Genomic DNA, 23,456 nt, shown 5'->3' with positions numbered 1-23,456 from the left:
GTGAGATCCTTATCAGGTACCCAGTCAGTGCCTGGATGGACCCTGTTGCGTAGACGTTTAGGGCGACCTTAACCTTGACGGCCACCGGGTGGGGGTGCCCTCTGCCATTCCTCCACGGTGCCAGGTGATCATGATCTGGCAGATATATCACTCTGCCCCCTGCTCTGCTGGAGTCTTTGATGGCATGCCTGATCCGGCAGGTCCTCGAATGACAAGTACTGCCAGTACACACGCGGCGTCATGCGGCGCCTCCTTTGCACCTCCTCCTCGGCCTGTTGGGCAGTCAGCTCTCCATCCTCAGCAGTTGTCACCTGTTCCTCTTGGGCATGCTCCGCTGCTGCAGCTTCCTCCTCCTCGAGCAGCTCCAGCTCGTACACCATGATGCTCGTACACGACTTCCGCTTAGTCGCCGCATTGCATCCCCAAAGATGCGGCGACTAAGCGGAAGTCCACTTTTGCTGTATTCCAATATCCATTGGGTGAAAGGCAGACATGTCAGCATGGTCTGTAGCCCCGTGCCCAACCAGGCCCAACGGGCTACATGGTGACCTCAGTTAACACTGCGGACCTTGCTACCACACAACTCACTCCCTTCTATCCCCACATCCAAGGCCCTGGCGCCCATCCCTGCTGCCAGGGGCAACTTAGCCTGGCGCTGCCCATGCCAGGGCTATGCTGCATGGCCCCCACCTGCACTCACCTGTAATGACTACCCTGGACATTGCACTTGGGCGGGCCATGTTTTTTAAAATTAATTTACGGGATGTGGGCGTCACTGGTTAGGTCAGCATTTATTGCCCATCCCTAGATGCCCTTCAGAAGGTGGTGGTGAGTTACCGTTTTGAACTGCTGCAGTCTCTAATATGTAGGTACACCCCCTGTGCTGTTAGGGAGGGAGTTCCAGGATGTTGCCCCAGCGATAATGAAGGAATGGCGATATATTTCCAAGAATGGATGGTGAGTGACTTGGAGGGGAACCTCCAGTTGGTGGGGCTCTCAGGTATCTCCTGTTCTTGTCCTTCTAGGTGGTAGTGGTCATGGATTTGGAAGCTGTTCTCTAAGGAACCTTGGCGAGTTACTGCACTGCATCTTGTAGAAGGTGCACATGGCTGCCACTGTTCGTCGGTGGTGGAGGGTTTAAACGTTTGTGGAAGGGGTGCCAATCATGTGGTCTGCCTTGTCCTGGATGGTGTTGAACGTCTTGTGTGTTGTTAGAGCTGCACTCATCCAGGCAAATTGAGAGTATTGTATTACACTCCTGACTTGTGCCTTGTAGATGGTGGACAGACGTGGTGGGGTCAGGGTGTGAGTTATCTGCTGTAGGATTCCTAGGCTTTGACCTGCCCTGGTAGCCACAGTATTAATGTGGCTGGTCCAGTTCCGTTTCTGATCATTGGATGTTAATAGTGGGGGATGCAGCGATGGTAATGCCATTGAATGTCAAGGGGCGGTGGTTAGATCCTTTCTTGTATGAGATGGTCATTCCCTGGCACTTATGTAACGCAAATGTACCTTGCACTTGGATGTTGTCCAGGTCATGCTGCATTTCGACATGGACTGCTTCATTATCTGAGGAGTCACGAATGGTGCTGAACATTGTGCAGTCATTCACACATTCACAAACATCCCCACTTCTGACCTTATGATGGGAGGTCATTGATGAAGCAGCTGAAGATGGTTGGGCCAAGGTCACTACCCTGAGGATGATATCCTGGAGTTGAGTTATTGACCTGCAGTGATGTCCTGGAGTTGAGCTGATTGACTTCCAACCACCAGAACCATTTTCCTTTGTGCCAGATATTACTCCAACCAGCGGAGAGTTTCCCCCCTGATTCCCATTGACTCCAGTTTAGCTAGGGCTCCTTGATGCCCTGCCGGCAGGTGGCGGCTGATTGGGAGGGGTGGTATGGCAGAGGGTGGGGTGCGGGGGTGATGAGGTGGAGGGTGGGCGCTGGGTTTGGGGGTAGTCGGGTGGAGCATGGGGGCAGGGGGAGCGGGGTTGGGTTGGGCGGGGGCACCCATTCGGCCGGTGTCATTCTGCAGAACCAGGGGCCAAGGTGGATGGTCAGTGGGGTGCACAGCAAGGTGGCTGCCTTGCAGCCGTGACAATGGCGGTCTGTGCCTGGGCACTGCCCAGTCCTGTGGGGGTCACCCCAGCCCCATGGCCTATCCCTCCCGTCACCCAGCCTCCCCCCACGCAGCCTGGCCTGTGTTAGGACTGGCAGCCCACGGTTGCGCCTCTCCATGTCCTACCTCCTCTGTCTCATCAGCCACAGCACATGCTTTTTGATTTTAAAAAAAAATTATTGAAGATATATCCAAAACATACAGAGAATACAAAAATAGGAACAGCCCATAGCACTAAACAACAACGAATACCGCATAACATATTAACAATACATATAACCTATAACAATACAACTATATATATATATATACAAATATGATGCCAATGCCCTCAACAACAAAAAAGAGTAAACATTTCTTAGTAAAACAAAATAATGTATCCTACACCTCTTAACAGTCAACAAAATTGCTATAGCTCCCACCTCCCTTGCTGAAGGTCTAGTAGTTCTGGAAAAAATTGATGAACAGCTTCCACCTCATGGAGAAACCTTCATCCAAACCTCGAATGGCAAGGTCCCGTACCCATGACCCACTGCTTGGCAGTTCTGCGGCCCACCAATTAAACGTAATTCTCCTTCGACCCAGTAGGGATATGAATGCCCCCTTTCCTACCATGACACCAGGATCGTCAGACACACCGAAGGTAGCTACCTATGGAGAAGGCGTGACCACCACCCAAGACAATACATTCGTAACACCCTTCCAAAATCCCATTAATTTTGGACGGGACCGGAACATATGGACGTGGTTCGTAGGGGATCCGGCACATCATGGACATTGATTAACTGGGGTGAACAGGGCTGTGACATCACACCAACGCTCTTCTCCATCTTCCTTGCAGCAACACTCCACCCCGGCACCCTGAAGCTCCCCACTGGAGTGGAGATAACCTAAAGGACAAGCGGTAAACTGTACAACCTCCGATGTCGAAGATCCAGTTGCAGAAGGAGGAGCCGACTCCCGGGTTTTGGAGCTCGGATCTCCATACAAGGCCAATCTCCATACAATTAACAGGAGTGACTCCCTATCTAATGGTCCCCCGTGAACTAACAGCCCCCTGAGCAAGTGGTCACGCAGGCGCCAGTTAGTACACCTTTTTAAAAATGTGAAGCTGGCGGAAGGGCTGCTGCGGGTACCTGAGGAGGTGAGTAGCCATCTGTGGGTCATTTAGTATGGCATTAACAACTCACGTGTGACAGTTCATCTGGGTGGGGGCTGGTGGACACCGACCTCTACGTTGGTGACAGATCTGTTCTCCTTCCACCCCCATTACCTCCTCGTTCCTCGTAGGGGTGAGGACTCTGATGTCTGGTACCTCGCCGCCTGTCTGGGCCCTCTCCCGCCTATTGTGGGCTAACTTCTCCTGTGGGGAGACAGAGGGGGCATCGTTAGCACATGTGTCATTCATTGCAGGGTGGGGGCGTGGGGTGTTCGGGGGTTGGTTGTTTGTTGGGGGGGGGGGGGTATGGGGAGATAGAGAGTGGACGGGTTGTGGGGTATTGGGGGGAGGGATGAGGGGTCTGGTCATTGATCTTCTTATGGCACTGGGTGCCGGTACTCCTGGACACACTCCTTGAGCTGATGGCCGCTACCACTTCTTCCCAGGTAACACTGGCTGCCGTGACCGGCCCTCCGAGAACCTCGGGGGAACAGGACATCCTATCTGGCCTCGACCATATACAATAATCTGCCCAGGTCCACATCCCCGAATGGTGGGGCTGGTCTTCTCGGAGGCATGGCTGCAGGTTGTGTGGGGTTGGCTGTGCAGGAGCAAACTGCTGCTCTCCCTTGTTAGGGGTGGAGGGCGGTGCTGGCCAGCACAGTCCTGGCAGGACCTTCATTTGCAGCGTGAAGCCGACAGGGCCTCGTTAAGTGGACCAGTTAAAGTTTTATCGCAGTGACAGCTGGGCTGAGCGTCGGGAAGTTCACGGCAGTTCCCGAATATTGAGAAACTTTTCCATTAACTCCCACCCGACGTTATTCATGGAAGGTTCAGCTGTTTAACTGAAAGTTGTTGTACATTTGCTAACTTTGTCACAGCATTAACAAATTATTGAAAAATATGAGTGAAAACAATATGTTGTTTTGAAAGATATGCATTGATGTATATTCTGCATATATTATTTTTCAACATTAAATCCTCTCCGGTGTCGCGCCGGCCGTTGTCGTCATCAGCAGCCCCCCTCCCCGGCCGTTGTCGTCATCAGCCGCCCCCCTCCCCGGCCGTTGTCGTCATCAGCAGCCCCCCCCCTCCCCGGCCGTTGTCGTCATCAGCAGCCCCCCCCCTCCCCGGCCGCTGTCGTCATCAGCAGCCCCCCCCTCCCCGGCCGTTGTCGTCATCAGCAGCCTCCCCCCCCCCCCCCCCGGCCGTTGTCTTAGTGACGGCGGCCATGGCTTTTCGGAGGCTTTGTGAGCGGGCACTGGGCCGGAGGGGACCCGGACATCTGACTCGATTACAGGGCCGTGCTCTGGTTAGCTCGGCAGCGGCTCGGGGACGGTGTGAAGCTCTGGTTTACCACAAACATGGCGAGCCGCTCCGTGTGATCCAGTAAGGGAGACTAATTCTGAGGCACAAGCTGGAATCGGAGTAATTCTGCTGGGGAAAGAGCTGCCAACCTGAGCCAGGCCTCGCTGCTCAGCAAATTACTGTGGACCCAGCTGGTGGCCCTATTATCTTTATTATTATTAACCTTTCTGCATTCACTCTCAAGCATCAATTTCGCTGACAGGCGTGTGGTCTTTTTTCCTGCCACCTTGAGTGCAAATAATCGACCCGCAGAGTCGGCACAGCATAGCAGACCCATGAAAATGTGTGATTACCAGTCTGTACCAGGGTGATGTTTCACTTATCCAGCAGTTGGTCTTTCATATTTCAGTTTGAAGCACATGGAAGCCAGCCCAGCGCAAATGTCAAAGCACTCAAAAGGTGGCGGTAATGACATCTATGTGTGTACTATATAATTTAGATGACAGCATCTGTAAATAACTACCGTCTCACATATTGCAGAGTAGTTGGACTGAGTTTAAAAGGTTTCCGAAGAGTTACTTTTAGAACTTAGGGCACGATTCTCCGAGCCGGGTCTGGCCCGCGATTGGGACCCACCGATCGGCGGGCTGGCCTCTCCCTCCCCGGGCCTACTTTGTTGCCCGACCGGGCCCTGAACCCCCACGCTGTGCCCGTTGCGCGCCGTCGTGAAATGCGACGGCGTTCACGATGGCGCGAACACTTGGTGAATCGCCCCATGGTGTTTTTTGGTTGTGACAGGGAACCTTTGTCATAACTATTGGTGAAGTGCTATGAGTGAAGTGCTGGAAAATGGGGTTATTACAGATTTAGTATTGTTTATGCAGACTTATTGGGCTGGATTCTCCACCCCGCCACATTTCTGCCCTGACCCGCTGGTGTGATTGTCCGTTACGCCGACCTGTCAAGGGGCCATTGTGGGGCAGCCCCATGTCGGCCCTCCCAGCTTGCGCCGATCCAGATCCTTTATCTAAACCTGTCGCCTATTTTCCAAGGATCTACTTCCCTCTGTAGCCCGCTTGTTCATATATCTGTCCAGATGCATCTTGAATGATGCTATCGTACCCGCCTCTACCACCTCCGCTGGCAAAGTGTTCAAGGCACCCACCACCCTCTGCGTAAAAAACCTTCCACGCACATCTCCCTTAAACTTTCCCCCTCACCTTGAAATTGTGACCCCTTGTAATTGACACCCCTACTGTTGGAAAAAGCTTGTTGCTATCCACCCTGTCCATACCTTTCATAATTTCGTAGACCTCAATCAGATCCCCCCTCAACCTCCGTCTTTCCAACGAAAACAATCCCAATCTACTCAACCTTTCTTCGTAGCTAGCACCCTCCATACCAGGGAACATCCTGGTGAACCTCCTCTGCACCCTCTCAAAAGCATCCACATCCTTCTGGTAATGTGGTGACCAGAACTGCATGCAGTATTCCAAATGTGGCCTAACCAAAGTCCTATACAACTGTAACATGACCTGCCGACTCTTGTACTCAATACCCTGTCCGATGAGGGCAAGCATGCTGTATGCCTTCTTGACCACTCTATCGACCTGCGTTGCCACCTTCAGGGTACAATGGACCTGAACTCCCAGATCTCTCTGGACATCAATTTTCCCCAGGACTCTTCCATTGACCATATAGTACGCTCTTGAATTAGATCTTCCAAAATGCATCACCTCACATTTGCCTGGATTGAACTCCATCTGCCATTTCTCTGCCCAACTCTCCAATCTATCTATATTTTGCTGTATTCTCTGACAGTCGTCCTCGCTATCTGCAACTCCACCAATCTTAGTATCATCTGCAAACTTGCTAATCAGACCACCTATACCTTCGTCCAGATAATTTATGTATATCACAAACAACAGTGGTCCGAGCACGGATCCCTGTGAAACACCACTAGTCACCTTTCTCCATTTTGAGACACTCCCTTCCACCACTACTCTCTGTCTCTTGTTGCCCAGCCAGTTCTTTATCCATCTAGCTAGTACACCCTGAACCCCATACAACTTCACTTTTTCCATCAACCTGCCATGGGAAACTTTATCAAACGCCTTACTGAAGTCCATGTATATGACATCTGCAGCCCTTCCCTCATCAATTAACTTTGTCACTTCCTCAAAGAATTCTATTAGGTTTGTAAGACAGGACCTTCCCTGCACAAAACCACGCTGGCTATCACAAGTCTATTTTCTTCCAAATGTGAATAGATCCTATCCCTCAATATCTTATCCAACAGTTTGCCTACCACTGACGTCAAGCTCACAGGTCAATAATTCCCTGGATTATCCCTGCTACCCTTCTTAAACAAAGGGACAACATTAGCAATTCTCCAGTCCTCCGGGACCTCACCCGTGCTCAAGGATGCTGCAAAGATATCTGTTAAGGCCCCAGCTATTTTGTCCCTCGCTTCCCTCAGTCACCTGGGATAGATCCCATCCGGACTTGGGGACTTGTCCACCTTAATGCCTTTTAGAATACCCAAAACTTCCCCCTTCCTTATGCCGATTTGACCTAGAGTATTTAAACATCCATCCCTAGCCTCAACATCCGTTATGTCCTTCTCCTTGGTGAATACCGATGCAAAGTACTCATTAAGAATCTCACCCATTTCCTCTGACTCCACGCATAAATTCCCTCTTTGACTCCACGCATAAATTCCCTCTTTTGTCTTTGAGTGGGGCCAATCCTTTCTGATGTTTTACGGTCCCATGCCTCTATTTCAAAGAAGAGCTGACACAGATTCAAATAAATAAAATGTTTTGTGGTACTCTAGTTACCCTCTTGCTCCTTATATATGAATAAAAGGCTTTGGGATTTTCCTTAACCCTGTTAGCCAAAGATATTACATGACCCCTTTTAGCCCTCTTTATTGCGTGTTTGAGATTTGTCCTACTTTCCTCCAAAGCTTCATCAGTTTTAAGTCGCCTAGATCTTATGTATGCTTCCTTTTTCATCTTAGCTCGTCTCACAATTCCACCCGTCATCCATGGTTCCCTAATCTTGCCATTTCTATCCCTCATTTTCACAGGGACATGTCCTGCACTCTAATCAACCTTTCCTTAAAGGACTCCCACATTTCAAATGTGGATTTACCCTTAAAGAGCTGCTCCCAATCCACATTCCCGAGCTCCTGCCGAATTTTGTTATACTTGGCCTTTCCCCAATTTAACACTCTTTCTTTAGGACCACTCTCGTCTTTGTCCATGAGTATTCTAAAACTTACAGAATTGTGATCGCTATTCCCAAAGTAATCACCGACTGAAACTTCAACCACCTGGCCGGGATCATTCCCCAATACCAGGTCCAGTATGGCCCCTTTCCGAGTTGGACGATTTACATACTGCTCTAAAAAACTCTCCTGAATGCTCCTTACAAATTCTGCTCCATCTACGCCTCCAACACTACATGATTCCCATTCAATGTTGGGGAAGTTAAAATCTCCCATCACGGCCACCCTATTGCTCCTACATTTTTCTCTAATCTGTCTACATATTTGTACCTCAACTTCACGCTCGCTTTTGAGAGGCCTGTAGTAAAGTCCCAACAATGTTACTGCACCCTTCCTATTTCTTAGCTCTACCCATATTGCCTCAGTGCTCGAATCCTCCATCGTGCCCTCCTTAATCACAGCTGTGATATCATCTCTGACCAGTAATGCAAACTCCTCCACCCCTTTTACCTCCCTCTCTATCCCTCCTGAAGCATCTATACCCTGGGATATTTAGTTGCCAGTCTTGTCCTTCCCTCAACCAAGTCTCAGTAATACTAATAACATCATATTCCCAGGTACTAATCCAAGCCCTAAGTTCATCTGCCTTAACCTGCTACACTTCTCGCATTAAAACAAATGCACCTCCAACCACCTGCCCCTTTGCGTTCATCATCTCTTCCCTGTCTACTCTTCCGCTTAGTCACATTGAGTTTATTATCTAGTACCTTACTGGCTTTAGTTGCTGCCTCTTTACTGACCTCAAACTTCCCAATCTGGTTCCCATCCCCCTGCCACATTAGTTTAAAACCTCCCCAACAGTGTTAGCAAAAGCACCCCCTAGGACATTGGTTCCAGTCCTGCCCAGGTGTAGACCATCCGATTTGTAATGGTCCCACCGTCCCCAGAACCGGTTCCAATGTCCCAAAAATCTGAACCCCTCCTGGATCATCTCTCAAGCCACGTATTCATTCTGACTATTCTTGAATTTCTACTCTGACTGTCTCTGGGGCTGTTTAGCACAGGGCTAAATCGCTGGCTTTGAAAGCAGACCTAGGCAGGCCAGCAGCATGGTTGAATTCCCGTAACAGCCTCCCCGAACAGGCACCGGAATGTGGCGACTAGGGGCTTTTCACAGTAACTTCATTGAAGCCTACTTGTGACAATAAGCGATTTTCATTTTCATTTTGTGGCACTGGTAGCAATCCTGAGATTATTACCTTTGAGGTCCTACTTTTTAACTTATCTACTAACTCCCTAAATTCTGATTGTAGGTCCTCATCCTGTTTGTTACCTATATCGTTGGTGCCGATATGGACCACGACAACTGTCTGTTCACCCTTCCCCTTCAGTATGACCTGCAGCCGATCTGAGACATCCCTGACCCGCGCACCCGGGAGGCAACATACCATTCGGGAGTCTCGTTTTCGACCACAAAAAGGCCTGTCTACTCCCCTTACGATTGAATCCCCTATGACTATAGCCATGCCAGTCTTTTTCCCGCCCTTCTGTGCAGCAGAGCCAGCCACGGTGCCATGAGCCTGGCTACTACTGCCTTCCCCTGGTGAGTCATCTCCCCCAACAGTATCCAAAACGGTATACCTGTTTGGAGGGAGATGACCGCAGGGGACACCTGCACTGCCTTCCTGCTCTTCTCTGCCTTTTGGTCACCCGTTCCCTGTCTCCCTCACCAGTCCTAATCTGCGGTGTGACCAACTCACTGAACGTGCTATCCACGACCTCCTCAGCATCGCGGATGCTCCAAAGTGAATCCATCCGCAACTCCAGAGCCTTCATGCGGTCTAACAGGAGCTGCAGCTGGACACACTTTCTGCACATAAAGGAGTCAGGGGCATCGACCGCGTCCCTGAACTCCCACATTGAGCACGAGGAGCATAACACGGGTCTGGGATCTCCTGCCATTTTTACACTTTACCTTAACTGATTACAAATATAATATCAAATAATGAATAAGTGAAAGGAATAAAGATTTTACTTACCAATCACAATACTTACCAACACACGAAGAGTTAAATTTCTCCCAGCTACTGCTAATTGGAGCACTTTCCTTACCTGCCAATCAGGTCACTGCTTTGCTGTGATGTCACTCTTCAAGGTAAGTTTTTAAAGAGGGAAACTTACCTTCCCGACAGACCCCTGGCCATTGCCCCCGCTGAAAATATGAAGGCCGCTTCTCCGGCAGCTGTGAACCGCCGCTCTCCACGCGCTCTTTTATCCAGTGTCCCCGCTGACCTCCTCGGGCTCTTTTAGCCTGTGTCCCCGCCGCTCTCTTCGCACTCTTTCACTGTGTCCCTGCCGCTCTCCTCGAGCTCTTTCACTGTGTCCCCGCCGCTTTCGCGCTCTTTTATCCTGTGTCCCCGCCGCTCTCCTTGCGCTCTTTTATCCTGTGTCCCCGCCGCTCTCCTCACGCTCTTTCACTGTGTCCCCGCCACTCTCCTCGGGCTCTTTTACCCTGTGTCCCCGCCGCTCTCCTCGAGCTCTTTCACTGTAATGGGCCGAAGGACCTTTTTACTGTATTACTCTTTGGAAAGCTGATCTGGGTTGTATTTATGTACATAGATTGATGGTGATATAAATTAAATAGACTATAATAACATTAAATAACACAACTGACCCCCATGAAGGGATATAGATAATGTTTTAAATTGAGCAGATCAGTGGTTAGCATTGCTGCCTCATGGCGCCGAGTTCCCAGGTTCAATCCTGGCTCTGGATCATTGTCCGTGTGGAGTTTGCACATTCTCCCTGTGCTTGCGTGGATTTCACCCCCACAACCAAAGGTGTAGGGTAGGTGGATTGGCCATGCTAAATTGCACCTTAATTGAAAAAAATGAATTGGGTACTCTAAATTTATGGAAAAAAATAAATTGAGCAGATGAAATCTATAAGGGAGATGTTTGCTCTAAGTTGATGGCAAGAATTTCTAAATTACATTTCCACATAAAGCTGGTTAATTTTGATGAATTATTTTCAATTGTGCTGTTATTTTCAACAGAACAATTGGAATGGATTGGTGTTTTGTTTTAATTCCCTTAACCCCACATTAATTTAAATTTGCCTGTAAAAAACAACTTGTATTTATATAGTACATTGCCTTGTCTTCTGGACCATCCTAAATTGATTTGCTTACAATTAATTGCTTTCTGACATGCAGTTATTTGTCGTAGTGGCAGGAGATCGTTAACATAAACCTGAATTATTGAAATAGGCAAAGTTGATTAATTTTTCATTTGACAAATGATGCCTGTAATATTCTGAAACTCCTGTAGTTACTGCATTGAAATGTCGAACTAGATTATGTGGTCAAATCCTGATATAGGTTTAAACCCACAACAGTATTGCTCAGAGTTACTATGTTAACTTTCACAGTAGCACAGCCAGTCTGCAACTTTGGGTGGTGCTGTCAATCGTCAGCCGAGCAGGAATCTTCGGTGGGCGATTAGGGAGGCAAAGACAAGGCGTCAGCCCCCCTCCACATAAAGAATTCTGGTTGCTCTGAGACCCCAAAGTCTGCCACTTTTGGGCTCCTTTTCTAAATTTGATGGATCAAGGCAAGAATTAATATGTCAAGTTCAGTCATAAATATGTAATAAACTGTTAAAAAATGTGTATACAATATTCCAATTCACAGCAGCATCACTATTGTGCTAAGCTCTCCTGCTGGAAGAACAAAGCAACACACGCTCCAGCTTTAGATGTCAGTTGTATTTAATAATGAAGAGATAACGGTAATCATTTCTTTCAACACCCAAAAAATTAAAATCCGAGTTCCCCAGTTGGAAGAATCATTTAAAGCTTCATGTACATCAGTTTTCTACTGCAAATCAATATAAATGTGGCAGGATAACTGGTAGCAGGTCCTGTTCCAACTCATGAATACGGAAGTGTTGGATTCCGATTCGCCTTGAGGATGTTTCATAGCATTAGGTGTGTTTTCTGACTTCAGTCTTGTGATGCTAGATTTAAGAAGTACTAAATCTTGGAACTCCTGATGACTACAGACTTACTGCAGCCTTTTTTTTTGATGTTTTGCAAAAGTGAATCCTGACTGAAAGTACTAAACATGGGCAAATGACTTTTTAACCTCCAACAGAGATTTGGAACATGGGTTATATCTGTTCATTACTGATTAAAGCTGAAAACATTTCCTGCATTGATGATATTTCTGTGACTGCCCTTCACTTTATTTTACGGACCTCTGCTTCTAAATGCCTCTCACAGCACATCTTTTAAAACAGGGTGAAGGGACTTCCGGTGGCGACTATGGTGTGAGTGGTTGCACATTTGGTAACCACCTGCATGTCACCATTGCTTCTTTTGCCAATCACCTTAATCGGTGTCCTCTGGTTCTTGACCCTTTTACAGCAAGTTTTATGAGCTGGATATAGCCAGGGCGGAGGCGATGAAGTGGTTTTTAGAAGGGTTGGAGTTCCCAAAGGTGGATGAGGAGCTAGTGGAGGGCCTTGGTGCCCCAATTGGGCTGGTAGAAGTGGCGGAGGGGCGGGCACTGGCCCTTCCAAACTTTATAAATTATTATTGTGCAGCGAACATAGCGGTGGTCAGGAAGTGGTTACTGAGGGAGAAGTCGGTTTGGGAGCGGGTGAAGGCGGCCTCATGTAAAGGCACAAGTTTAGGGGCACTGTTAATGGCACCTCTGCCTTCCCGGCCAGGTACTCCACAAGCCTGGGAGCAGTGGCAGCCCTGAGGGTGTGGGGACAGTGGCGGCAGCACATGGGGCTGAAGGGGGCGTCGGCGTGGGCACCGATATCCGGTAACCACCTGCATGTCACCATTGCTTCTTTTGCCACTCACCTTAATCGGTGTCCTCTGGTTCTTGACCCTTCCAAAATTTCTCCCTATTTAATCTGTCTAGATCCCTCACGATTCTGAAGACCTCTCAAATACACTCTTCTCGGGGAAGAAACGTCTTGCTTTTCCAATCTATCTCATGTTTTTCACCTCGATAACAATTTACGTAAATCTTTCCTGCACATTGTCTAATGCATTCACATCCTTTCTAAAATGTGGTGCCCAGAACTAGATCCAATAATCCAGTTGAGGCCAAACCAGTGTTTAATGGAAGCTTATCATAACTTCCTTGCCTTTTATTAGTGTCACAAGTAGGCTTACATTAACACTGCAATGAAGTTACTGTGAAAATCCCCTAGTCGCCACACTCCGGCACCTGTTCAGGTACACTGCTTTCACAACCTGCCCTGCCACCTTCAATGATTTGTACACCTATACCCTCTGCTCCTGCCATTTGTCCGCCTATCCCACCTAACTCCTGAAATTTATCAATACCCACTTCACAATACTTCTAGGAATACTTCTCTGGAACTCGGTTCCCCAAAAGGCAGTGGAAGCAGAGGCTTTGAATGTTTTTAAGGTAGAGCTGGATAGATTTTCAAATAAAAAGGGGGTGAGCAAAGCTGGATAGATTCTCGATAAACAAGGGTGAATCGGGTAGGCAGGAATGTGCGGTTGAGTTTACCATCAGACCAGCCAGGATCTTATTTAATGGTGGAGCATGCTCAAGGGGCTCAGTGGCCTACTGCTGCTAATTCTTATGTTCGTATGAATGGGAATGTATTATTCATTTGAAGTGAATGTACAAGAATTTAAAAAAATGTTTTTATTGAAGTTTTTACATTTTCTACACTTTACATTCAGCGAGGGTATATGTGTCGGTTACAATATATAGGTCATTTCCTTCTGTATCGATCCACCCTTCCGCCCCCTCTTTGTGTTTCCTCCAGGTTATTCCTGGGTTGCATATTATATATTGGGCAGTTATCTTCTATTTACATGTGTGCGGTGTTTTCCCTTTTCCCCCCCATCCTATTTTAGGCATTTCTTTGGGGGTTCTGTTTCTTGTGGCATTGTTCTAGGCCCTGAGACTTAGCCTTGCGCATGAGGAGATGGAATTGGCCTTGCTCAGTGCTTCGCTGTAGAGTCCCCATCCTATTTCTGTCACTAGGTCTTCCCATTTTTCTCGTGTTTCGTCCAGTGGGGAGTGTGTCTTTTCTAACAATCGTCCGTACAGGTCCCCGCAATTCCCTTTCCCAGACTGTCCATGTTTCCTCAAGCATTGTGTTTCTCGGGTACCGTGGGTAAACTGTCGTCTCCTTGCGGAGAATGTTCTTGACCTGTAGATGTTGGAGCTCGTTTCCGCTAGGTAGCCCCAGTCTCTTTGTCAGTTCCTCTACGGTCGCTAGTCTGCCCTCACTGTATGGCTGGTGCAAACCTATTGTTGCTGCAGATTGGGGCCATGGTGGACATTTTGGTTAAAGCAAAGTGCAGCCTCATCTGGTTTCAGATTCTGAGTGTATATACTGTGGTAATCCATACAAAGGTTAGAAAGTAATCTATCAAATAGCTCTTTTGTCCAAAATCATCAAATGTATAGATTTCGCAAATGTAAAGGTCATATAATGTATTAAGCAATAATCAAGTGAAGTCAAATCAGTTTTATTGATAGGCATTTTTGGTTACAGAATCTATCTTCCATTTAGTGTTGGTATGAACTTCATGGAAAAAGTTACACAAACCTAAATTGTCCTTTTCAATCCTGGCTTGTTAAATAGTTTATTTAGCCTGATTTCAGAATTTGTCAATGGATCAGTAATTTTGTAATCAGTGAAGTGTTCCGTTCTCTTATTGCAGGCTTCAGACCCTCCAATCTGCTGAACTTCGTGATTCGGATATTAGAGCCCAAATGTTAGCAGCACCCATCAATCCGTCAGACATCAACATGGTGCAAGGTAATAAGGGACACTGTTTATGAACTTGCAATGCAATTGAGTTATTTGTGGCGTACAAAATACATACATTTACTGCAATCAGTGAATCATAATTATCTTCAACTCCAGATTGAGTTTAAAGCATTGGGAAAGAACGTTATTACTGCTTAAAAAGGATCTGATGGAATTATATGGCAGAATCTGACAGCACCTGAAAGGGAAAGATCACTCCGTATTCCAAAATATTAGCCTATTTCTTTTTTTCAATTGCTAACAGACTTGTTGTCTAGTTTGGCTTTTTCTGGTTTTATTTGATTTCCTGCATTAGTGTTGTCTTAGATCATTTAGAAGTAAGGTGTGTTGCTCAATGTTGCTTGAAGCAACTCCAGTTGACTTGTCGATAAGTACTATACTCCCAAGTTAATTGTAGTTTAGCCTTTCATGCAATTACATATTTTTCTTCTGAGATTGAAGTATTAGCCTTTATGTTGCATATAACAATTGGAGAAAAATCAGAATTCAGCTACATTATTTTCAAGACATTAAGTTGTGTGGAAATTTAAACAACAGAAATAAGACTTTGAGCAAGTAAAATTTGACAGCAACTTAGAGTTTGCCCTATCAGTGGCCTTGATAGATGTTGAAAAGGAGATGCTGTAATTAAGTGTTTGGTATCTGTTCTAACATTTTTACGTCAGTGAAACTGACCAGGAATTATGCACAACACAAATTTAGATTTGTACCCTGTAATCATCTGTTTTAAAAAAAAATGTGCAGTGCTTCCAGATTTTAAAGTACATATAAATTAGGATCAGGAATAACCCACTCAGCTCTTCGAGCCTGCTCCACCATTTCATAAGATCATGACTGATCTGACTTCAACCTCAACTCCACATTCCCGCCTCTTTCTGATAACTCCCCTTGTTAATCAAGATTCGATCAACATCTGCCTTAAAGATTTTCAAGAGCTCTTCTTCCTTGCCTTTTCATGGAGAGTCCAAAGTCTCACGGCCCTCTGAAAGAAAACACCTCTGCTCATCTCTGTCCGAGATTGGCGACCCCCTTTTAAACCATGACCCTTAGCACTAGGTTGTCCCACAAGAGGAAATGCCTCGCCACATGAACCCGGATCTTGTATGTTTCAATCAAGTCACCTCTTATTCTTCTAAACTCCAGCCATACAAGCCTAGCCTGTTCACCCTTTCCTCTTAAGACATCTCACCCATTCCAGGTATTACTATTATTTTTTTATTAATTTATGGGATCTGGGCATCGCTGGCTAGGCCTGCATTTATGTCCATCCCTAGTTACCCTTCAGAAGCTGATGGTGAGCTGCTGCCTTGAACCGCTGTAGTCCGTGAGGTGTGGTTAGTTCAGTAGACCTCTCAACTATTTCCAAAACACTTGCATCCTTTCTTAAATAAGAAGACCAATACTAACACAGTACTCGAGGCCTCACCAAAGCCTTGTAGAACTGAAGCATAACCTTCCTACTCTATTCAATTCCTCTTGCAATAAACAATAACATTCTATTAACTTTCCTAGTAATTCGCTGCCTTTTGTGATTCAGATACACCAATCCCTCTGAATCTTAGAGCTCTGCAATCTCTCACCATTTAGATAATATGCTTTTTATGCTTCCAAAATTAACAATTTCACTCTTTCCCATATTGTGCTCCATTTGCCAGGCCTTTGTCCACTCACTTAATTGATCTATAACCCTTTGTAGTCTCCATGTGCCCTCTTCACATCTTGTTATCCTGCGTACCTTTGCATTATCAGCAAACAGTGCTTGAATCCCTACATCCAAGTAATTTATATAAATTGTAAAAAGCTGGAACACATCACTTGTTACATCTTCCCAATCAGAAATACACCCATTTGTGCCTACCCTCTGTTTCCTGTTAGCTAGCCTTCTATCCAGGTTAATATGTTGCCCCCCTACATCATGAACTTTTATTTTTCGGAATAACCTTTGGTGTGGCACCTTATCAAATACCTTCTGAATATCTAAATACTGGTTTCCCTTTATCAAAAAACTCCAATAAATTGGTGAAACATGATTTCCCTTTCACAAAATGTTGTTGTCTGTGCCTGATACCCTGAATTTTCCCAAGTGCCCTGCTATAATACCTTTAATAATAGCTGCTAACATTTTCCCTATGACAAATGTTAAGCTAACTGGCCTGTAGTTTCCTGCTTTCTGTCTTCCTGCACTTTTGAATATAGGAGTTACATGTGCTATTTATCAGTCTAATGCAAGCATTCCTGAATCCAAGGAATTTTGGAAAATTAAAACCAATGTATCAAGTATTTCACTAGTCACTTCTTTTAAGACGCTCAGGACCCAGGCACTTGTCAGCCTGCAGCTTCAACAATTTGCTCAATACCATTTCCCTGGTGATTGTAATTTTCCCAAGTTTCTCTCTCCCTTCTATTTTCTGATTTGCTGCTATTTCGGGGATGTGAAAGACCAATGTAAAATACCTGTTCTATTCATTTGCTATCTCCTTATATTCCATTTTTAATTCCTCAGGTTGACTTTCCATAGGACCAATGCTCATTTTGATGTCTTTTCTTTATGAAATAAGTGTAGAAACTCTTAACTATCTGTCTTTATATTTCTACAGTAAGAAGCCTTACAACACTAGGTTAAAGTCCAACAGGTTTGTTTCAAATCACTAGCTTTCAGAGCACTGCTCCTTCCTCAGGTGAATGAAGAGGTAGGTTCCAGAAACATATACATAGACAAAATCAAAGATGCAAGACAATGCATTGAAGGTAAGCATTTGCAGGTAATTAAGTCTTTACAGATTCAGAGAGAGGGGTAATCCCAGGTTAAAGAGGTGTGAATTGTCTCAAGCCAGGACAGTTGGTAGGATTTCGCAAGCCCAGATGGTGGGGGGTGAACGTAATGCAACATGAATCCAAGGTCCCTGTTGAGGCCGTACTCGTATGCGGAACTTGGCTATAAGTTTCTGTTCGGCGATTCTGCGTTGTCGCAGGTCCTGAAGGCCACCTTGGAGAACGCTTACCGGAGATCAGAGGCTGAATGCCCTTGACTGCTGAAGTGTTCCCCGATTGGAAGGGAGCATTCCTGCCTGGCGATTGTCACGTGATGTCCGTTCATCCATTGTCGCAGCGTCTCCATGGTCTCGCCAATGTACCACGCTTCGGACATCCTTTCCTGCAGCGTATGAGGTAGACAACGTTGGCCGAGTCGCACGAGTATGTACCGCGTACCTGGTGGGTGGTGTTTTCACGTGTAATGGTGGTACCCATGTCGATGAACTGGCACGTCTTGCAGAGATTGCCATGGCAGGGTTGTGTGGTGTTGTGGTCGCTGTTCTGAAGGCTGGGTAGTTTGCTGCAAAAAATGGTTTGTTTGAGCTTGAGCAGTTGTTTGAAGGCAATTAGTGGGGTCGGCAAGATGTCCGTCTACATTGATGACATGTTGAAGGCTCCGAAGAAGATGTCATAGTTTCTCTGCTCTGGGGAAGTACTGGACGACGAAGGGTACTCTGTTGGTTGTGTCTTCTGAGGAGGTCAGTGCGTTTTTTTGCTGTGGCGCATTGGAACTATCAGTCGATGGATTGAGCAGCATATCCCGTACGTACGAGGGCATCTTTCAGCGTCTGTAGATGTCTGTTACGCTCCTCCTTGTCTGAGCAGATCCTGTGTATACGGTCATGTGAGAGTACTTTCAAGAAATGGGTGTTTATAAATGGGTGTGTATATAAATATCTGTAGTGAGAGTACCTTTAAGAAATGGGTGTTTACTACTACAGTGATGTCAGAGAGTGGGTGGAGCTGGGCTGTCTGTCAGCTTTTTAATTTCATTTTAGGCTGTTTCCTGCAGGGTGTGTTTTAGTTTCATTTTCAGTGCTGGATAGCTGCAGTCACAGTCACTTTTAAATGTTGTCTAGCCAATTCACCTGCTCTATTTAATCGTTCCCTAAAATTTAACACGTAATCCAATAATGCACTTTCTGATTTCTCACTCACCAATGTTTCCTTAATCAATTTAAGTAGTCCTCTAACCTCATGACCAAAAATGAGTTCAAAAGGACAAAATCTGGTTGACTCATTAGGAGCATCCCTAATTGCAAACAGTACGAATGGAATCCTTTATCCCAATCCACTGGATAATATTGACAATAAGCCCTTAACATTGTCTTTAATGTATGATCCCACCTTTCTAACGCTCCCTGCGATTCTGGATGGTATGCAGTTGATTTAAATTGTTTTATTCCTAAGCTATCCATAACTTCTTTGAATAAGCTTGAGGTAAAATTTGATCCTTGATCCAATTGTATTTCTGTGGGTTGTCCATATCTAGTAAAGAATTTAAGTAACTCCTCCACAATCTTTTGAGCTGTAATATTATGTACTGGAATGGCCTCTGGAAACCTAGTAGACACATCCATTATCGTCAAAAGATTCCCACATTTGTTTTAGGAAGCGGTCCTACGCAATCAATTCGGACCATTGTAAAACGTTCCTCAAATGCTGGAATGGGTATTAAGGGCGCTGGTTTTATCACTGCTTGAAATGTGCGACATAATTGACAAAATTTAACTACATCTTTATGTAGTCCAGGCCAATAAAAATGTTTTTGTATTTTAGCTTGAGTTTTTCTTATTCCCAAATGACCTCCCACTGGTCCCTCATGTGCAACTCGCAACACCTCCTTTCTATACCCTACCGGCAATACTACTTGATGAACTTCTGCCCACTTTCCATCCGCCTGCATATGTAAAGGTCTCCATTTTCTCATCAAGACATCACTTTTACGGTAATAACACTCTGGTATACACTCAGATTCCTCTTCCATCTATACTTTCTGATACATCCGTTTTATTTCCATATCTTTCTGTTGTAACTCCCCCAATTTTCCTGAACTAAAAATATCCGCCTCATCCTCCACCTGTTCTTTTCCAACCATCTGATCAAAAATCATTTCTGATAATTGCACTTCACCTTTATCTTCACTCTCTGATTTCTCCTCTTGTTTTAACCTGTGATTTTGCGTCCTTGTTACTGCATAATCCGGAAAAATCCCAGGATATTCGTCCTTCAACACTTCAGTTGGCTGACTTTCCACTGGCTTATCAACCACAATGTGCATCACTCCCACCTGCGATCCAGCTATATCATTACCTAAGATAAACTTTATTCCAAGATAGTTTCTCTATTACTCCTACTACCACTTCACCACTCTTCACTGGACTTTCCAACCTTACCTTATATAATGGAACACTACTCCTCTCACCCTGAATTCCACATATTACCACCTTTTCTGGCAACAATCTTCCCAGACTTCATAACTCCTCATCTCTTACCATTATAGATTGACTAGCTCCCGTATCTCTTAAAATTGTGACTTCTTTACCTGCTGCTCCTGATACACATGAGTAAACTTTACCCACACAAGTAAATTCTTTAAAGACATCTGACACCTTCTTATTAATCACCTCTTGATCAGGCTGTACAATCTTTTGCACCTGTTTGCTTCACTTGGGCTTTCCTTTACCACTTTAACAAACCCCACTTATCCTGTTTTACCACATCAGTCTTCCCAGTGCTTTTCTTCAACCACCAAAACTGTGACTTTACATGGCCTAGTTTGTTACAGTGAAAACATTTGAAACTTTTCATTTCTTTTCCACCCTCCTGAATTTCTTTTTAAATCTGAGATACGCTCTCCTCATTATCTCCCATCAGATCACCCTTACCTTTACCACTTGAGTATTTCTCATGTACCCAGTTTCTATCCCTCACAGGCTGAAACTGATATCGGAAACCAAGCTTTGATTCATGAACTAATTCATAATCATCTGCCATTTCTGCTGCTAATCTCGCAGTTTTAACCCTCTACCACTTCAGCAGTCAAGGGCATTCAGCCTCTGATCTCCGGGTAAGCGTTCTCCAAGACGGCCTTCAGGACGCGTGACAACGCAGAATCGCCGAACAGAAACTTATAGCCAAGTTCCGCACACACGAGTGTGGCCTCAACCGGGACCTTGGATTCATGTTGCATTACATTCACCCCCCACCATCTGGCCTGGGTTTGCAAAATCCTACCAACTATCCTGGCTTGAGACAATTCACACCTCTTTAACCTGAGGTTACCCCTCTCTCTGGATCTGTCAAGACTTAATTACCTGCAAATGCTCACATTCAAAGCATTGCCTTGCATCTTTGACTTTGTCTATATATATATATATGTTTCTGGAACCTCTCTCTTCATTCACCTGAGGAAGGAGCAATGCTCCGAAAGCTAGTGATTTGAAACAAACCTGTTGGACTTTAACCTGGTGTTGTAAGACTTCTTACTGTGCTCACCCCAGTCCAACGCCGGCATCTCCAAATCATTTATATTTCTATTATGTGGAGATGACAGCGTTGGACTGGGGTGAGCTTCTGGAGCACTGCTCCTTCCTCAGCTTTCTCTTATACTAATTTTCCTTTTGGCCAAAATTTGCAGTGTTTATATTATGTCCACTCTTCTGACCTGCCATACATCTTTGCTAAAAAGTAATTATAGGCTTTTTAGTTTGATATTACCGTTAGCGTTTTTAGTTAGCCATGGATGATCAGTCCTCCCCTTGGAATCTTTCTTTCTCATTGGAACGTATATATTCTGTTTATTCTATTTTATCCCCTTAAATGTTTAGCTCAGTTTGCTGGACAGCTGGTTCATGATGCAGAGTGAGACCAATAGCATGGGTTCAATTCCCGTACAGGCTGAAGTTATTCATGAAGGCTCTGCCTTCTCAACCGTGCTCCTCTCTGGAGGTGTGATGACCTTCAGATTAAATCACCACTACTCCCACACAAAGGAGAAAGCAGTCTATGGTCATTTGGGACTACAGCGACTTTACTTACTATTAGGGTGTGTGTACACCACTCCAGAAATGACTTCTTGCCTTTATCATTTCTCTTCCCTCCCCAAACCACTTCAACATCCTGGTTCCCTTATCTCTATTATGCTAATAATATAATTAATTAATGGAGCCACTCCACCCCTCCACCTTTTCGGAGCTTCCTGCCTTTCCTTAATGTCACATACCCTTCAATATTCAGGTCCTGACCTATGTTATGCTGTAGCCATGACTCTGTAATGGCTATTCGATCATACTTATTTATTTCTATGTGCGCTGTCAGTTCATCTGGTTTAGTTCGACTGCTACATGTAATCAAATACGGAGCCTTTAGTTTTGTCCTTTTATTATTTTTGTAACCTCTAGCCTCATCTGCTGATTTACTTTTAGACTTGTATTCCCAATACTCGCTATCGTTTCCTGGCACGGTCTACCATTTCCCACATTATTACCGTTCTCGCTTGCCTTGTCTCCACTCTGATTCACCACATCTTCCCAAATTTGATCCCATGCCCCCACTATTTAGTTTAAAATGTTCTCTACTTCCCTAGTTATGCAGCTCAGTAGAACACTGGCCCCAGCATGATTCAGGTGTAGACAGTCCCAATGGTATAGATCGCACTTTCCCCAGTACTGCTGCTGCCAATGCCCCACGAACCGGAAAAAAAACACTTCTCCCACACTAGGCTTTGAGCCACGCACTCATCGCCCTAATCTGATTTGTCCTATGCCAATTTGCACGTGGCCCAGGTAATAATCCAGAGATTATTACTGTTTGAGATTCTGCTTAATTTAGTTCCGAGTTCTTCATTCTCTTTATGCTGAACCTCTTTGCTATTTCTACCCATGTCGTTGGTACCAGATGGACAGCAACAACTGTATCCTTCCCCCTTCCACTGCAAACTCCTCTCCAGCCCTGAACGGATGTCCCGAACCCTGGCATTACAGCCGCCTGGACTGTTGTTTATCGTTGCAGAGAGCAATGTCAATATTCCTTACTGTATTTCCCCCTGTGACCACTACATTCCTTTTTGCTCCACCCACTTGAATGTCTTCCTGTACCACAGTCAGTCAGTTGGATTGGATTGGATTTGTTTATTGTCACGTGTACCGAGGTACAGTGAAATGTTTTGTTCTGCATACACTTCAGACAGACCATTCCATACATGGAAAGAAGATACATAGGGCAAACATAAAATACATAATATAAATACATAGACACAGGCATCGGGTGACGCATACAGGGGTGTAGTACTACTCAGTGGAGAAGATGTGTGAAGAGATCAGATCAGTCCGCAAGTGGGTCGTTTAGGAATCTAGTAACAGCGTTTAGGGGAAGAATCTGTTTGTGCATGTTCTCAAACTTTTGTATCCTGCCCGATGGAAGAAGTTAGAAGAGTGAATAAGCCAGGTGGGAGGGGTCTTTGATTATGCTGCCCGCTTTCCCAAGCCAACGGGAGGTGTGGACAGAGTCAATGGATGGGAGGCAGGTTCGTGTGATGGACTGGGCGGTGTTTACGACTCTCTGTAGTTTCTTACGGTCTTGGGCCGAGCAGTTGCCATACCAGGCTGTGATGCAGACAGATGGGATGCTTTCTATGGCACAACTGTAAAAGTTGGTAAGAGTCAATGCCGACATGCTGAATTCCCGTAGTTTCCTGAGGAAGTATAGGCGCTGTTGTGCTTTCTTGGTGGTAGCGCCGACGTGGGTGGACCAGGACAGATTGTTGGTGATGTGCACACCTAGGAATTTGAAACTGTCAACCATCTCCACCTCAGCCCTGTTGACGCAGGCAGGGGCGTGGCCGACACTTTGCTTCCTGAAGTCAATGACCAGCTCTTTAATTTTGCTGACATTGAGGGAGAGATTGTTGTCGTTACACCACTTCACTAGGTTCTCTATCTCCCTCCTGTATTCTGACACATTGTTGTTCAAGATCCGT

The 23,456-nt window shown here is 45.6% G+C and overlaps 1 protein-coding gene across 8 annotated transcripts in view; it reads left to right on the top strand.

Annotated features, from left to right (window-relative positions):
- Window positions 1-4,501: 4,501 nt before the first annotated feature.
- The window catches only part of mecr (mitochondrial trans-2-enoyl-CoA reductase), a 371,444-nt gene continuing 352,489 nt past the window's right edge, over window positions 4,502-23,456 (top strand). For 7 of the 8 annotated variants that reach the window (XR_011942141.1, XM_072500869.1, XM_072500867.1 and 4 more), the window contains exons 1-2: window positions 4,502-4,675; window positions 14,553-14,650. Coding sequence is in view for 7 of the 8 variants with exons in the window: in XM_072500869.1 (XP_072356970.1) it covers window positions 4,518-4,675; window positions 14,553-14,650 (256 nt within the window). In the remaining variant the exon portion in view is untranslated. Of the gene's footprint in view, window positions 4,676-4,709; window positions 5,054-14,552; window positions 14,651-23,456 lie in introns of those variants that run through there. The other variant, XM_072500866.1, reaches the window with a different exon arrangement.

This window comes from Scyliorhinus torazame, chromosome 1 (genome assembly GCF_047496885.1).
Source record: "Scyliorhinus torazame isolate Kashiwa2021f chromosome 1, sScyTor2.1, whole genome shotgun sequence".
NCBI lineage: Eukaryota > Metazoa > Chordata > Chondrichthyes > Carcharhiniformes > Scyliorhinidae > Scyliorhinus > Scyliorhinus torazame.
This window is presented reverse-complemented; position numbering and strand designations above follow the sequence as displayed.